Source organism: Acanthisitta chloris, unplaced genomic scaffold (genome assembly GCF_000695815.1).
Source record: "Acanthisitta chloris isolate BGI_N310 unplaced genomic scaffold, ASM69581v1 scaffold13615, whole genome shotgun sequence".
Taxonomy (NCBI): Eukaryota; Metazoa; Chordata; class Aves; order Passeriformes; family Acanthisittidae; genus Acanthisitta; species Acanthisitta chloris.
In genome coordinates, this window is record NW_008673237.1 from 13,077 (window position 1) to 30,758 (window position 17,682).

Here is a 17,682-nt window from a genome sequence, read left to right on the forward strand (position 1 = left end):
CACACAAGATTAAGGAAGCAGTGTTGAGCCACTGATGCCCTATTCAGGAGGAAATAAAATGCTTGGTTTTTTTTTTTTCCTCCTCCACAAAGACTTGGAGGGTTAAAACTGCACTGCTGTTCAATTCCTTTCTTCCAGGATTTCTAACATATTTGTGGGTGTTTTGGTCTTACCTTATCGTATTGACATTCTAGTGCTAAATCTTGGAAACAATTTGATTCAGGTCACTCTGGGTTCAAGGTACATCTGGCCTAAATAAACCACCAGCCTTATGGGGAGGGAAATTGTGCCCTTGGCTTCTGATTTTAAAGAACCCACTGTGTTTGACGAGCTCATGTGTGGACATCTTCTGTAGGCAGAGGAGTCTCTCTTGTGTGTGTTGTCATCTGGAATTTGTTTGCTTCAGGACATGATGGAAATAGTAAACGTGTTTGTTCCTTTCCGCACATGTTGACTGCTTACACTGAAATGGATCCCCAAGAGCCCATTGTATAAAATAGTTAACCTTGGGTGACATGTGAAGGGAATGTAAGTCTGATAACTTATATACCTGAAGTGGATTCAAACTTCAAAAAACAATCCCCATTCCCCCCCCCCCCAATCATGCTGTGAATAAGGGTTTTTTTCTTAAGTTTAGAGTAAAACTTGCTGGCCATGTAGTTGATCCAGTACCTGGTACTCTATAAACTGTTCTTGGGGATTTAACTTTCTACTAATAAGGTATAAACATAACATTAAATTTTTGACATTTACATAGGATACTCTTGTTCATCTGAAATCACTTTTATGTTTTTGGTACTGGATTTTCTGTTTATTGTATTTCAGGCATTTCTTCACAACCTAATAAATGCAATATTTTTTTCCCCAGATCTGTTTTCTCCTGTTTGCTGTTCTCTACATTGTTTCCTACTTCATAATCACGAGATACAAAAGGAAAGCAGGTAAGCATAGAGCTTTTAATATATCCAAAAGTAGTTTTGTTTTTCAAATAAATAGATTTTTTTGTCTCTCTGTCTTTACAAGGAAAGTGGAAGAGCTAGGTTTTTGACCACAAGTGTTTGTCAGGCTGCTGTTCATGGCAGCCTGGACTGACCTAATTCTTCATGCTGCTGTCTTGCCCTCTCTCTGCTCCTTTTGTCCCTGAGCCATGAGTTCCCAGAACCTCCTTTGCGCCTGTTCTGGTGTTTCTCAGGCCCTTCATTATGCCTTCTGATACACCTAACCAAGGCAAGGAGTGCACTGAAGCGTCTCAGAACAGGATCAGCAACTGCTGATTCTGTCTCTTTGTGACTGAGGGAGAGTGGCTGGACGAGGAGTGCCACAGTCACTTGTTCTGTTGTGGCTCTGTGCCAGCCTAAAGCATAACTGTTTTGAGAGGGAAGAAAGGGGTTAATTGCAAGTAGCTGCTTCTGCCTCCCTTGCCTTTAGATCTTGTTGTTCTCCTTTCGCATCAGCTTTTCCACAACTGTCTTCAGCTGTGTTTTAGCACCAAAATCAACTTTGGAGCTTTAGCTGGTAATGTGCAAGGTTGCCAGTGATGCAGAAGGGAAATAACATATTTCTTCTAAAAATCCTGCTTTTCTTAGGTACAGTTATTTCATTGTTCTTAATCTGTTCCTTATGAGTTCACCACTGAAGTTTTACCTCTTGAGATAAGACTCTTATTTCTTTTTCCTTTAGAAATACTGTCTGAAACTAGGCTGTAGGAAGCCCTGTGATTTTCTACATTTTTTTTTTCTGAAGGCAAATAGCATGAAAATTTGTATGAAATGGCAGAATCTTTGATTCTTGACAGCTTATATGGGACATTGGTGCTTGAGAATAGTCAGTCATACTGTAGAAACGTTCATGTGTGTGATCATCTTGGCACTTTGAACTTTAATGGGAACTATTATTGAGCTGGAGTGACCTGTACTATGGTAGAGCTGCTGTCATTGGTGGATTCATGTTTTAAAAAGTAAACTCCTTCAGAAATGTATTACCTTAAAAATGTGCATTTCTTTAAACATAGGAAGTAAGAGGGATACTATCCTGTGATCCTGATGTGTATTCTGGATACAAAAAGCTGCTACCATTTGGAGATAAAGAACAGGAAGGGGCAACTGGTTTGGCAAATACTGTTGTATGCAAAGACACTTTTGCTACCTTTTTTGGTAGTTTGTCTAATCAGCTGGGGAGAGGAACTGCTCTGCAGCTGTCCTGACTTTATGAAAGTTTTGTGTACATTTAGTTAGGCAAACTTTATAGCCTGCTAGGATATTCTTGATGCGACGTGTGGGAAAAGTTAACACATCTGGATCTCTTTCAGGACAAATTGTTTGCTGTTTTTGCAACAAGTTCTTTAGCCAAAATGATTCATAAGAGACCTTGGCTTAGTCTCTCAAAACACCATGAGATTCCCATAAAAAACCCCAACAACCCTATGTGCTTTCACAGAAGAATTTCAAAACACTATGTCAGTGTCTGTGTTTATTTCAAGTGTATGCATGACTCTCAAGAACTTGAAACACCTGACTTTATTTATTCTTAGATTTTAAAATAAATTTGATTCACCTCTTATGGAAAACCCAAGAAACCTCAGAAAACTGAGTGTAAAGTTATTTCAAATTTGGAAACGCCTACAGTTGTGTACTGATGTGTGTAGAGAAGGGTATAAAGAATAATTGAAGGATGTGTTAGTGATTGATCTGAGTTAAACGCTGGTATTTCAAAAAGTTGGGAGTATTGAGTGAGGAATAAGTGAACAAAAATGGTCTAAAATGTGCAGTATCAGAAGGGAAGTCATGGTATCTTAAATCCAAACCAAATACAATAGCAATACCTCTCCTTCCCCCTCTCCCCCCTAATCCCCAGTGGCTGGGAGGAGTGGTGACTAAGGGGAAGCAAGTGAGTAGTCATCACTAGTGTTCTGGGTATGCTTTCTTGTTTTAAAAATACATTAATACTGAAAATGAAACATCTATTTAGGTATTTCTAGTACTAGTTAGTATGGGCTGTAAGACTTCCCTGTAGCTTGCCTGATATCCATTGTTTCAGAGATGCCTGAGGGGGGAGAGTTTCTGGCAGCAGCCTTGGTAGTGGTAGTTAGAAAGCCTGTTTGCCATAGAGCCCTTGGGAAGATGTTTCCAAGAAGTTTTGATCTGCATATTTGAGTAAAATAACTTTGTCATGACATTAATTGAAAAGAGTTTGACGAGCCCCCCCCCAAAAAAGTGAGAGTATTCATTTTTGGAAGGAACCTACTTAAAATACTGATGCTAATAAATTGTATCAGTACATCTAAATTTTAACTGTAAATTCAGATTATTCATTTGTATATACATTTTAGCCTAAGGAAAGACAAGTAAGTATTGAGTATAACCTGCTGTAATTTAATTTTCAGATGAGCAAGAGGATGAAGATGCCATCGTTAACAGAATATCGTATGTATAGCTCTTTTTTGCAGAACTTTTCCTTCTGAATGTATAGTTAAGAGGGAATCTTGCATGCTTCCAAATAAATAACAGTCCATTTTAAATGTCACAGCAAAGAGATTGCTAGAGGGCAGCTGAAAAAGGTTTGATCTAGTGGCACCTAATGTTATGGAAGGTGTTATGAAAGTTTGGTCTAGGGCTTTTTTCTCCTGTGGTTTTTCTGATAGGCATAAGGTTGGCCAGAATATTGCATGTGGACCTGATGCCAGAGGTAGAATTCGGTGCAAGACCTGCATCTAAGTTTAGGTCTCTAAAATGTAGGTGGTTTAAGTTCCCACTGCAGTTGATGGATGCCCTGTCTAGGAGGGTAGCAGGTCCTGGGAAGAAAGTTAGCTCCCTCTGAAGTAGACATCTGTATCTGATCACTGTGAAAAAACTTAAAAAATAATAGCAAGTGGAAGACAAACACTTGCCTTGTGAAAAAGCTTAAAAAAGAATAGCAAGTGGAAGACAAACACTTGCCAGACATGCTGGTCTGCCAGCAGCTCTCTCCTCATCCTGTTCCTTTGTAAAGCTTGATATTAATATCTCCTGTTTAAATACACCTCAAGATTTACAGAACACCTGTGAGCTGTTGCTGCCCTCTCAATTACATGATTTGCTGCACTGTGTGAACTTGCTACTTGCATATTCCAATGTTCTTTGCTCTTCCATGGTGGTACTGTCATCCTCTTGGAAGGAGAGCTCAGGGAGTGCTTTATTGATTTGTCTTGTACCCTGGGAAGGTGCCGAGTACATTGCAAGCTGTTCACTTCTAGGTGTGCATTGTTGGCAAACTTGAAAGATACACAAAGGTGATGTAAATCTTGAGTGCACTTCTCCCAGTAGTGTCTGATAACCATACTACTTATAAATTCTAAACACCTGCTGTAAGGTCTCCTTCACGTCTAGAGAACAATACGTAGCTACAAATGCTATGAAGCTCTTCCCTCTCAAGTAGATCTTTCCTGTGCTTTTAAGACTACAGTGAAGGCTCTTCTAGATTGAATGATTTTCATACCACCTGTGGTCTACCTGTGGTTCTGAGTTTTTTAGAATTTGAAGGGTAAAATTCATCTTTTTAACTGTTATCCCCCTGCATCTGTTTGCTAGTTTAGCTTTAAAATACAACAGATATAAATTATTCTTCCATCAGAGTAACACCCTTTCATTAAAAGTATTATAAGTATAAACTGCTTTTTTTTTTTCTTTCAGCCTAAGCTTTCTGGTTCCTTAAGTGTGTGTGTTATTTTCCAAAAAGCAATAACTTTTCTATGATTTTTCTTCACGTGGCATAATTGTCAGGACTTAGAGACGTGTGGATGGGGAGGGGGGAGAAAACAAAGCCAAACTGCTCTACACCTTGCTGTAGTGTGTTACATTCCACAATTCTGGCTTAGAATAGTTAGAAAAAAATATTTCAGAAACCAACAACAAAACCAACAAAAATATCTTAAAAAATAAAATGAAGCTTTGTGTGAACGAAAAATACATTTGTAGGCTCTTAAGGGAAAGTATGATTTCTGTAAGCAGCTTACTGATGTTGCTCTTGCAGGGATGATCTGTTTATCCTTTTTGTCCTGCAGTTTTGGAATGATTTATAACTTTAGCATTGGATTAGTTCTGTGAGAATGTTTTTGTTGGTCTTTTTTTTATGAACACAGTTCATTTGAGTGCCACGAGATGGCCTTTGGTAGAAGTTGTATTTGGGGTCTATAAAGAGTAAGCTTAAATATATTAAATAATTCTGACAATTTCTGTGCTTTGACTTTACAGCTGTGAGAAGATAACTCCAATAGCTACTTTGTGAGAGGAAAGCAAATTTTTTTCAGTTTTGTCTTAGAATATTCATGTATAATTGTACTCAGTCTTTAGACATGAGAAAGCTGCTCTGCTTTTAAACTGGGTACTAAGGATATAGAAATCGAATTTTTTTTCCTTGTGTATGTGGGAAATGAAAATTTAAGAGTGTTACGAAAAGATATTTCATGAACTCCAGTAATTTAACCTTTGTGTAACATTGGAACTGAATGCATACAGGTCCCAAGCGTATAATTGTGGTAGGTGATAAAAACTAATTATTTCTACTGGATTTTGTAAACTATTTGGTATTTTAAATTTTCTTTTTGGAAGTGAAATGTTGTGGTAATCTCAGTATCTCCTGCCCATTTACAATGTAAGAATGTGTTGCCTTCAGACACTGATAAACAAATAGGCTAACTACTTTTTTTTTTCCCCCTGTTCAGAGCATGTTGGTGATAACAGTGGTACATTTCTTTAAATTTCAGGCTGTTCTTGAGCACCTTCACTCTAGCAGTTTCAGCTGGTGCAGTCCTGCTTCTACCTTTCTCAATAATCAGCAATGAGATCCTGCTTTCTTTTCCACAAAACTACTATATTCAGTGGTTAAATGGCTCACTAATTCATGGTTAGTACCCAGCATAATGTAATTAAAATGGATGTCATTATACGTGCACAGATATGTTCTCATTTTCAAACTGATAACTCCATTTTCATTTAATATGCTAATCAAATTGTTAAAATGCTGTTGGCTAGTTGGTTTTGCTGCTGTGTGATACGTCACAAAAGTTCCTTAACTGTTTTGTTTTGTGTTTTTGTTTCTAAAGAATTATGCAGACTTAATGGAATTCAACCAAATCCACTGCTTTGACTATTAATGTAAATAAGAGCTACTAGAAGCTAACTTTGAAATGTGCTGTTCAAACTTCTTCCTTGTGTGTTAATGCAAGATTCATATGCCTTTCTCTTTCTGAAGATACCTATATATTTATTCTCAAAATAAAAACAAGTTTTAAGAAACTGGCTAGGAATGAGCATAGTGGATTAGATAGGTAAATTTAGCTGTTAGTGATTTATTTGTAAACAAGGAAAATTACAGAGTGTAAGTGTATCATATGATAAAGAGGTGCAATAAAATAACTGGTGAAAACAGGACATTCTTTGGTAGACTTGGCTGGAGAAAGGATGTTCATTATGTGAAACAATTTAATCTGGACAAATAATTTACAGGTTAACTGTGTTCTTTTTTGCTCTTGTGAAACGATAGTATTTGGACTTTAGAAGGGTTTTTCTCTGGAAAATGCTTTTTGCTAAGTGTCTAATAGTACTCATAGATAGCAAATTCATGAATTTCCAGATCCCTAACTTGCAGGGATGTGTTTTTGTGAAGTGAGAGGTGAGAATTAGTGTTTGCAGGACATAAAGGAACAATTCCTACCAGTGGGGGTGGTTGAACAAGGAAAAGGTTGTCCAGAGACAGTAGAAGGGGATCTTGGAAGTTTTTCAAAACTCATGTGGCTAAAACCCTGAGCAACCTCTTCCCACCTGCAGTTTAGCTGTGTTAAGAGCAGATCAGACTATGCAACTTCAGAGGTTCTTTCTAGTTGAGTTTTCTGTAATCTTTTTTTGTCACACATGGGGCATTGCTAGTTTGATATGTCTGCTACATGGGATGGAAAAAACCTTAGTTCTTGTTTTTCACATGGACTTAGCTGATCAGACATTTATAGTTTTGACTCCTAAACATGACCAAAGTAAAAAAAAAAAAGGAAAAAAATAATTCCTTCAGTGTCTGAATTGGCCTTGGAGAAAGGGCAAAATATTTCAGAGACTGAAAACCAATTCAGGAATTTTCATTCTGTCAGAGTTGCTACAGTAATTCAGAAAACTTGGGTTAATAAGAAAGCTGCTGGAGTAAGGAGCTGTCCGATAGGAAGGAGTTTGAATTTTCCAGTGCCCATCTTGTGATTTTAATGTGATAATCTTTGCAAAGTACCACTTTATGGAGTACACTCCAGTATAACTTATATTTTGGAAATCCAACAGCTGCGGTCAGGAAGGAAGTCAGTTCAGCATCTGGGTGTTTCCAGGTGTATGCGTGTATTGCAGAGCTTGCACTGGGGGTTGGTAGGAGTGGTAAACTTAGTGTTAGACTCCAGGAACATGGGTGGGTTTGGGGTCTGAGCTCTGGCTCAGGCTGCTGGGGATGGTTCCCTGGGGCACAGCTCCCTCTTGTGGCTCTCCCCGGCTTTGCACACTTCCAAAACTGGTGTGTCAGGACCTCAGCACAGTTAGTGTGAAGTGCCTGTGCGAGTTTGAAAAGCTCAGTCCTGTCCTAAGCACTCGAATGCAGAAAGTGCTCATATCTCCATAATACTGTCTGGAAAAACCTTTACATGTGTCTTGTGTTCTGCTTTGCAAATGTTATCAAATGGAAACATTTGTTTTGCTTCAAAATACTTGATTTGTTGGGGGTTTTTTTTGGCTAGATTTATCAATTGCAGGTGTAATGTGAAGTATTCGAACTTGGCACTCAGGGGTTTTATACTGTAGGTTGTTGCATTAGTTGTGGCATATTGAAAAGCAGAAAAGATATGCCTCAGATTTTTGAAACCAGGAAAAAGGCCAAATCTGGATCGTGTATAAACACTCCTACCTAACTAACACATGCTGAACTAAACCCAGAACAGTTCTGCCTGCTGGTGTTCACTTGTGCTGCTGTCGGGTACAGCCACCAGGTGGGGGTAAAATGTAATGAAACTGCCAGGAATAAGGAAGATGGGAAATTGCTCAGGGTCTGATCTGTTTGCCAAAGACTGAGAGATTTTTAATTTTTGTGTTTTATTAACTTGTTTTATGGGGGACATTCTTAGGTCACTACAAATGCAAAGAAAAAGAATGAAATATTCTAATAGACCTCTTAAAGCTTTTCTGTATCTGATCTGTGAGTCTCTCGTGATGTTATGATGCAGTCAGTGTAGTAGGAAATAATTATTTTTCTCGGTCTATTTTAATTTGATTTCTGAACTATCAAGTTAGGATAAGAAATATGTCAAATTAGGATAAGAAATATGGAGGGCCCTGTATGTTCCTTACTTTGAGGACAAAGTGCATGTGTCTGTCAGCAGCAGAACAGCACTGTTCTTGCCTCTCATAGCTTTATGTGCATATTGTAGCTTTATGTTCTGTAAGTGTGGTTCCTGTCGGCTGCTAATGTGTAAATTTCTGCATTTTTAACTTCTTAAAAATCACCCTGGATGTGTATCACTCTCCTCTCCCTTAAAATGCTCTATCTACTATGCAGCTCCTAAGCACTGTTATATATTGTAAGATATATATGTAATAGAGCTGCTGAAAATACGACAAGCAGGTATTGAGCTTTGCATTAGGTAACTGAATGCACTGTCTTCAGTTAGAGAAAACTGCTGAAATAAGGCTCCCACCCCCATCTAGCAGCATTTCTGCTTTAACTCTGGTGTCTTACTTTTTTTTGGGGAAAAAAAGCTAAGTGTTTGGGTTAATGTCCCCTCGTAGGGGCTGCTAATGACATTCTTGCTGATGTTGCTATGCCTGAATGTTTTTGGAATGGTAACAGGAGCTTCCTGGCTGAGCAAATTCTAAAGGAAAAATCCCCCTCTTTGTTAGCTGGAGTTTAGCCACCTTTAGACAGTCTGTTTTCTTTAGCAATTGAGTGTTATATTTCACGCATCTTTTGGAATTTTCTTGTTTTGTTTTCTGTAGTGTATTTGGCTAAGTTTGGTTCCTGGTGTCCTGGTGCTGTAGTCCTTCTCTTGGCCTGCTCCTTCCCTCTCATTTTTATTTCTCCTTCAAATTTAAATAGTCTTATTTAAGGCAAAAAAGTACATAGTGAAAGCATTTTTCCAGAGGGTATAGGTGAAGGTCAGTGCTATTTTACATTTGCAACTAAATACAGAAATTTCTCTCAATGAATTCTCTAAGCATCCAGTAGTGAATGTCTCTTTCCTTCCCTATTCTTTTAAAAATGGTCAGTTTCAAAGAAGAAAAGGAACAAGTCTGTACCTGGGAAGAAAGAAACAAAGGAAGGTGTTAGTTTAAATTTTCTTATCATGGGGTATTATTTTCTTGAGTTTCAAGTGTTGTAACATAGCCCTGCAGAACTGTGGAAATGTGTGCTTTGGGGAAGGTGTGGGACTAAGCCTGTTTTCCTTTACAAAGTAAAAGCTTTTTTTTTTAGGATTCAGAACACGTGACAGTAGTTAGACTTGTTAGCTACTAAACTGCAGGTAAGCTTTGGCTTTTATAAAGAAGAAACACTACATCCTGCACAGCTTCTAAGAGGATGATTGATGATGGGTTCACGTTTAGGCACCAGAAGCTGTCTGTTCAGAAAGTGTTCAGCTTAGAAAATCTTAATAGAGCAGATACCTTAATGGAGATCAGCTACCACTTCAGGTTGTTTTCTAAACCTTTTCCCTTCCAGCAGATGTCACATGTGTCTTACAGATGTCCTAGTTTTAGTCAGTTGTTAATTTTTCATGTAGATCACGGTGCAGTTGAGGTTGGAAGGACATCTGGAAATAACCTGCTGCAAGCAGGATCAGTCAGAGAAGGCTGTTCAAGGCACTGCCCATTCAGGTTTGAATATGTTGAAGGATGGAGATTACCAAACCTGTGGGCAACCTACTGCAGTGTTTGAGTACACTCAGAGTGGAAAATGCTTGGGATTTCTAGTTTGTTTTTTTTCTTGCCTGTTATGACTGAGTAGACTTTGTTTTTTTCAATTTGTGCTTATTGCCTCTGCTTTGTTCGCTGGATACCACTGTGAAGATCTGACTGTTTTCCTTCTCCCTCATCACGTATTTATATACGTTAATAAAATCTCCCTGAGTCCACTCTGCTTTGCTCTCTGTCTGTTTGTCTAGCCTGTTGAGGTTCATCTGAGTGGCACTGCTCTTCCCCCTGTTATCTCTTGAACACACTTGCTGGGGACATTCTCTCTCCTATCACCCAAGTCACTAATGACCATCAGCCTCCTGGGGTATATACAGCACTGGTGACTGTCTTCAGCCTGGTCACAGCCCTGGGAGCCCAGAAGCTGAGGCAATGTTCAGTCCAGCTCAGAGCCTCCTTTCCTAGCCCATGCTTCATTAATTAGGCTGTGAGGAGATTTAGGGGAGACAATGTTGAAAGCCCTACTAAAGTTGAGATAAACAACATCTACTGCTCTCCTCTTGCCTGCTGAGCCAGTTATCCTTTGTGGGAGGCTGTTGGTGCTGTTGCCATGGTATCTTCTGGTTTGGAGGTGACAATGGCATTTTTGTAGTGCTCATGTTAAAATCCATGGTTTGTCCAGGTTTCTCTTGAAAAAATGGGGAAGTGAGTACACAGAACCAAATTTTCTGAGATTCACTGATCGTAATAAAATACTTTTGTCCTGAAAACTTCTAAAATGGCTCTCTAAAGAGCCTTCAGTGGGATACTGTGGAATTAGTCCACCTGAGCCAGCAGTCTGTCTTCTAAGGTTTCAGACATTTGCTGCTGTGTAAGTTGGTATCCAATTTTTGTCTGAAGATCATTGTGCAGAGAAATGGGTATTTTTCAGCGATGACCTGTTGTTGTGGTTTAACCCCAGGCAGCAGCCAAGAACCACGATGCAGCCACTCACTCACTCACTCCCCCACCCATGGGATGGGGGAGCGAATCAGAAGGGTAAAAGCTACAAAAACTCATGGGTTGAGATAAAAACAGTTTAATAGAGAAAGCAAAAGCTGCACACACAAGCAAAGCAAATCAAGGAATTAATTCACTGCTGCCCACAGACAGGAGGTGTTTATCCATCTCCAGGAGAGCAGGGCCCATCTCTTGTAACGGTTCCTTGGGAAGACAAACACCATCTCTCCAGATGTCCCCCCTTCCTCCTTCTTCCTCCCACCTTATATACTGAGCATGATGTCCTATGGTATGGAATATCCCTTTGGTCGGTTTGGGTCTCCTAGCCCAGCTGTGTCTCCTTCCAATCTCCCATGCACCCCCAAGTTCCGTGCCAGTGTGGCAGCACCAAAAGCAGCAAAGGCCTTGGCTCTGTGTGAGCTCTGCTCAGCAATAACAAAAACATCTCTGCATTATCAACTCTGTGTTCTGCACAAAACCCAAACATAGCCTCATATTAGCCTCTGTGAAGAAAGTTAACTCTACTCCAGCTCAAACCAGCACACCTGTAAATAACTGTATCTGTAAAAACTTGGCTTCTGTTAGGTATGTATGTTACAATGTTGATGTAAGGAAGGAAAATGTAATATCTTTAACTTCTAAAGCTTTGAAACTTACCACGTAAAATTCTTGTTTGTTCCAGGTTTGTGGAATCTTGCTTCTCTTTTTTCAAATCTGTGTTTGTTTGTGTTGATGCCTTTTGCATTTTTCTTCCTGGAATCAGAAGGATTTGCTGGCTTAAAAAAGGTAGGAAAATACTATTAAATGTATAGTAATTACAGTATATGTTTCATTTTCAGCCCTCGCTTCTGATGAAACTGAAATTACAGATTTGGGAGGATTTGGCAGTGGGATGTGTGTGCTTATGTGAAGGTGTATATACAGCTGCATACTCTTGCACAAGCCACGTGCACAGGGGAAAAGGAGTCCTTAAAAGCCACGTTACTGAGAGGAAGAAAATTACTTAACTCATTGGCTTTCTAAATTTAATTGTTCAATCAAAATGATTTTGATGGGATGGTAAAAGGAGAGAAGGTTCAATAAATACACCAGAAATAACAAGGGAAAAAAAGAACAAGTTTCTTGCTAATGGGAATTAGCTATTTCTTGCTAAAAGGAGGTTAAATAACAGATTAATTAATTAACTGACAAAACAAGCTTGATTTGTGAGTTGTAAGGATTGCAGACATCCCCAAAAAGGTTCAGGTATAGTCAATATTAACAATTATATGTTAAGAAAACTATGTTAAATGAGTAGAGAATACCTAAAATACCAAGCTAAGTTGAATATATTCAAGTTTGGAGGGCTGATTATTTCAGCAAAGCATGTAATTTGTCAAAGCAGTTTTTGAACAAAGATTATAACAATTATATTAATATGTGAACTAAAGAAATAGGATGAAAAATTACTGTAATGGGAGGCACATCAAAATGAATTTCAAATCATAAATATGAGATAGATTAAACTGGAATGACTGTCTGGGGACCAATTGTACCACGTTTCCATTAATCTTTATCATCCAAATGATTATGCTTTTGTTTTTAATGATACTACACTTGAGGGAATTCTGCTCCCTGTGGATGACAGTTACCAGCAAGGAGAGGGTCTTGAAAAGTGATCTGAAAAATGAAATACATTAAAGAGGGATGCAAAAGACTATGAGTCATTGATGGATGGCATGTAATGTACAGCCACAAGGGGATAATTGTGTTTGGAAAGAAAACATAATTCCTGCTTGCATTGACAGGATTTGGCACGGAGGCAATGAAGTTGGCATTTTTGTTCTTGGTGGAATTGGGGAAAACTCAGCTTATGTGCTGCATTGAAGTTGAGATTTTAGGCTTCATTTGAGAGAGAAAATAATTCTTAGAAACTACTGTGTGAAGGGTAAATTTTAATTCAGAGACAATGAAGTGGAGAAAGAGACTTTATGCCATAGCTGAAGGTACCAGGAGACAGACCAAGGACCTGCAGGACCTGGCCAAGGTGGTGTTGCACCTGTGCTGAGCCACTGTTTCTGTGTATTGACTGAAGTGCAGATGTATCCAGGTTACTTCAGTTACGAGTTCAAATGATAAAGCTAATGCATTCAGCTTCAAGGGAGTTTGGTTATGGGCTACTTGTCCATCTTGGCTGGAAAACACTCGTCTTAATCCTTCACTTCAGGTATCTATTTTGTCCCTTCCATTTTCAGGGGAAGGTGACTCTATTAAGCATCTAGCCACAGCTAATATATCTCTTCTCTTCTAAAAGAAGTTAAATGATTTGAATGGAGTTTGTCTCCTGCAGTCCACAAAGCCAAAGGTTCTTTCCATTAGTGTACCAGGTGCACTACTTCTGTTGTGTCCCCTTGACTTGTAGAGTTCTGTTGGCTTCAGTAGATGCTTCATGTATCCCAGCTGCATTCAACTTGTGCTGTACAAGAAACTAGTAGTTATAGTGTAACTTTCTTATGATCCTGGCTATCAATACATCCTATTCAGGGTAAATAAGATGACCATTAGTGTTTATGCTTGGAAGAATTTGTAACTCCAGATGAGAGAGAACCATAATCTTCTGCAGGTATCAGGGAAAAGGCAGTTGTTGGTGCTTTAGGGTAGTTTTCTTTCTTCCTAGGGGTAGATGAGATCAGGTTTTAGTATCAAAACCCACCTATTGGAGGCAGGGAACAGCTTAATTTTATAATCTTTGTGTGATTCCTGGTACAGGTATTCAAGGCCTTTATGCAGTGTCTGTTCTGCCTGGCTGCTCTATTTAACAGTATCCAGAGTGGATGCAGACAGAATTGTTTTGCCAGTTTTGAGTGAGCCCTAAAGCTGTTGATGCAGATGTAGGAATTGTGGTCTGTTTTAATATGAATGTACCTTGTCTTTGACCATTTTTCTTGGAAAGTAAGTGGCAAATGCTAATTCTGGACTAATTGATAGTTAAAACTGAATGTTCTGTTCAGATGCTGATGCAGATAAATGATTCTATTTGCAAAAAGTGCAATATGTGTTTTAAAGAATTACATCACATAGTAGGGTGATTAGAACTGGGGAAAATTTATGGTTAATTGAAGTTTGGATTGCATGTAGCTTTTCAGTTCTAGAATCTGTGAAGGGTACTTGGCTTTTTTTTTTTACTTTCCTTAGATTTTGTCATATTTCTTACCTCTTTTCAGAAAAGATTTCGAAACCATGATTACTTTGCAGAATTCTGATACTTCAACAAACTATTTTGTGTACGTTTTAAGAAAAGGTCACATTTTGCCATTCATCACATCAGACTAATGGGCCAGAGAGATAAAACATCATTCAAAGCTGTTCCTAGTCACTGGCAAAATCAGATTTTTGTGATCTCAGTTTAAAAGAGCATTTCATTCATTTGGCAAAACTTGCAGCATTTAAGAGTAGAGTGATCTACTGTAAATGCGAAGACATTCAATAAGAAGGTTTGGCATGGGTATGTAATCTTTCAGCTGAGAGCTGGATAACAGGGGGTGGGGAGGGCAGTTGATTCTACATACCCAGCTCAGCTCAAATGGGATAAGCCTGTTCCAGGGGAAGCTTTTATGCAGATCATCTTGAATTTGTCATTGAATTACCTTTGTTACGATGAATAAATAGGTCACTTAAGACGTAGGTGTGCACAGTGAATGTGTCTATTTGAAGGTGTTCCTATATGAATTACCTGTTGGATTTTAATAAAAGTTCTGAAATTGAACAATGAAGGGTTCGTTTCTGAAATCGAGCAGATTTTTTCATTTTTTAATGGATGTCTTTGCTCAGATTAAATAGCAACAGTAATTTTAGTCATTATCACCCATGAACCTAGCCTTCAAAGTTTATAGCCATCTGTTTGAGTGTTTATCATAGATAGTGCTATAAAGGCTGATTTTATGCACTGACTGTAATGTGATTTTTTTTTTTTTTGCAAGCTATGATATTTCAGATAGCTCATGGGTAGTAACAAGCTTTGTATAACTCCTTTCGATATTCTTGTATGGTAACGTTGCTCCCTTAACTGATTGAGTTTATTGAATCAGAATGGGTTTGATTAACCATCTTCCAAATTACTATGGCTTTTTTTTTCTTCGCTGCTGTTATACTTTCTAAATGGCACATGGCCCCTCTTATAGACTCACTTTGACTCCCCAGGGCAACAGGACTTGCATATTGTGCAGAGGAGAGAAATACAGAAATTAGGCACTCACTATGGATGGATGCAGTGCTGGACTGAAATTCAGACTGATTCTTTGCCTAGTATTAAGTAAAAAACAGTGTGCTAATTCAAAAAGGGTATTTTGTACTTGAGAGGGTTGACAGTGCCCTTTTAAAGAGCTTGAGTGCTGCTCTTTGCTGCAGTTTATTTCCATTTAATGGCAGTTGCAGATTTCTGATATCAGGACAATAATGATAAAACCAGTGTTGGAGGTGTATGATACACATAGGTGTATATGCATATCTGTATGTATATGGGTATATTCCACCTGTGGCTTTATGGACATGTATTTTTGTGCACCCATGTAAATCAGGTTTTTCATAAGTTTGAAATAATCACTGTGGTATATTACACCTTAGCCAGTGCTATTAACTGAGCTATTGGAGTACCTGATACAATTTTAACCTATTGCATCAGTATTAAAAACTGCTTTATATCTTTGTGCTCTTCTTGGCTTCCTTTGTAGAATCTGTGCATAAAGTTCTGTTTCTTTTTTAGATACTCCTTCAGTTCTTTGTCACTGACCTGCTCGGATTGAGTAGTATAGTTAGGAAAGAAAGGTTCCAACCATGTTTCTTCATGTCAGAATTAACCTCATTCTTGATCATTCTCTCCAAAAAAGAATTGTGGTATTTGCAGTTGAGCATCTGTAGGGCACAATGTTGGTGTTTCTGTGTGTGATAACATACTGCACAGAAAATTGTGTGCAAGCAGTTTGGAGGAGATAATTGCTATACCTTTTTTTTGATCTTTAAAATATGCTTTCTCTTGATGTAACTTCAACAGAAATTTGTATTTTATTAGAAGCTGGCAAAGATAAAGAGGTTTAAGAGTAATTTCCTTGCAAGAAAATACAAATAGTGCAATTTACCACCGTGAGAAACTGGAATAACTGGGTATTGCATAATCACGAGTGTAGAGTTTTAAAAAGGCTTTATATGAAGTATTTTACCTTCATACTGATCTTTGAACTTGAAGTCCTAGCATAAAGTTTAACATGAGCGACAGCAACATCCTGACCAATTATCCAAATTATCCAGACATCCCAAAATGTTCAGAACACAACACACAGAGTCTGTGGATTAAGAGGTTAACTCCTGGAACATCAAAAGAAGTGCATGATAATAAAAACAAATAGTACAAAAATTTGAGGTAACTTCCTTGCTTAATTAATTAGGTAGACCAGGTGGAAGCGAAGAGGCCAGAGCTGGTGCTCAGAACATCTATAAAGCTGAGCAACATGACAGCACAATGGAGGAGGAACAAAGATTTTTTTAATATACTTCTATCCTGTGTCACAGTTTGAAATTGTCCTGGTTTATGTCCCTTTTGGCAAACTTACATAAAAGTGACCCTGTACTGTATTTTATGACCAGATGACTTTTTTCCCAGTGGCTAATTTGTATCAGACCCCCATCTTAAAGAGACACAGAAATGAGTAGGAAGTCCAAGCCGGTTTGTCTCAATGAGCTTTCATTGCATGCTTTCATTATTTTTGCTCGTTTTTGCCACTGATCATCCATAAATTGTTTGAAATGAGTGATTAAGGAAGTGCTGCTTAGTGTTAGTGGCACATGCACATTCTTGGTATGTTTTTTGTGGGTGAGAGGAAATCGTGTACTGCACAAACAAAAAGGAAAACTCCTGCTGGGAACCTTTCAAGGAAATTTAACTTGTGTAATGTTTTGATCTTGGTGTTTATTACAGAAAATAAGAGTAATATTTCACCAGCTATTGTTATGTGTCAGCTAGTCTCTCCGTTTGCCTTTCCTTCATAGCTCTTCCCAAATTCTCATTGAGCTTATTTTAATAAAAAACACCACTTAAAAATGCTGGTGTAAACTTAAAAAATGTTTATTCATACGCTGAAGGCAGGTGAGCTAGACTAGTGTTCAGAACATTTATTGCTTAGTGCTTGCTACTGTATAAAGATTTGGCTCTCCTGGCTGCAAAGTCCTGCCCTGTGTTAGCAGCTGCAGCTTAGCCTGTGCAAGGAAAACTTTGGCTGTAGGTTCCTTTCCAAATAGTGAAATGCAATAGTTTCTGCTCCTAAAGGCAGATTTCTTCCCTCCCTCTCTCTCACTGGAGCATGGCTTTTAAAAATGTGTTTTGTAAGTAGAATTACTTATTTGTGGGGAGGATGAAAGATTGAAGTTTTACAAAAGTTAACATTTCTTGGAACTTCTTTTTTTGCTGTCAATTATTGTTACCATGCTGAGCAACCACAGTGTGTGTCTTCCATCTCCTCAGTATTTGATTTGATATACTGTATCTATCAATAGCAGTGACTAGCTCTCTAGGCATGTCACTATGAAATAAGACTGACCTAAGCTTAAGTTTCTGATGTGTTTTGTTGCAGTGCATTGTATTTGCAAACTCCAAGTAACTAAACACAGTAATAAATAAAATGAAAAGTGATAACCTGCTGCTTTTTCTTTCTTGGTGGGTATGGAAATTCTAATTTCTGTATTTTTCTGTTAGAAAAGTTGTGCTCCCTAGCCTTGCTGTTTGTACCAGCAGGACTCTGGTGCAACT

At 38.3% G+C, this 17,682-nt stretch overlaps 1 protein-coding gene across 1 annotated transcript in view; it reads left to right on the top strand.

The window, feature by feature from the left end:
• Positions 1-868: 868 nt before the first annotated feature.
• LOC103802398 (limb region 1 protein homolog) overlaps positions 869-17,682 on the top strand; it is a gene marked incomplete at both ends in the record, with an annotated part of 42,733 nt that continues 25,919 nt past the window's right edge. The window contains 4 exons of the mRNA XM_009074868.1: positions 869-941; positions 3,383-3,422; positions 5,741-5,880; positions 11,587-11,690. Coding sequence (XP_009073116.1) covers positions 869-941; positions 3,383-3,422; positions 5,741-5,880; positions 11,587-11,690 — 357 coding nt within the window. The remainder of the gene's footprint in view (positions 942-3,382; positions 3,423-5,740; positions 5,881-11,586; positions 11,691-17,682) is intronic.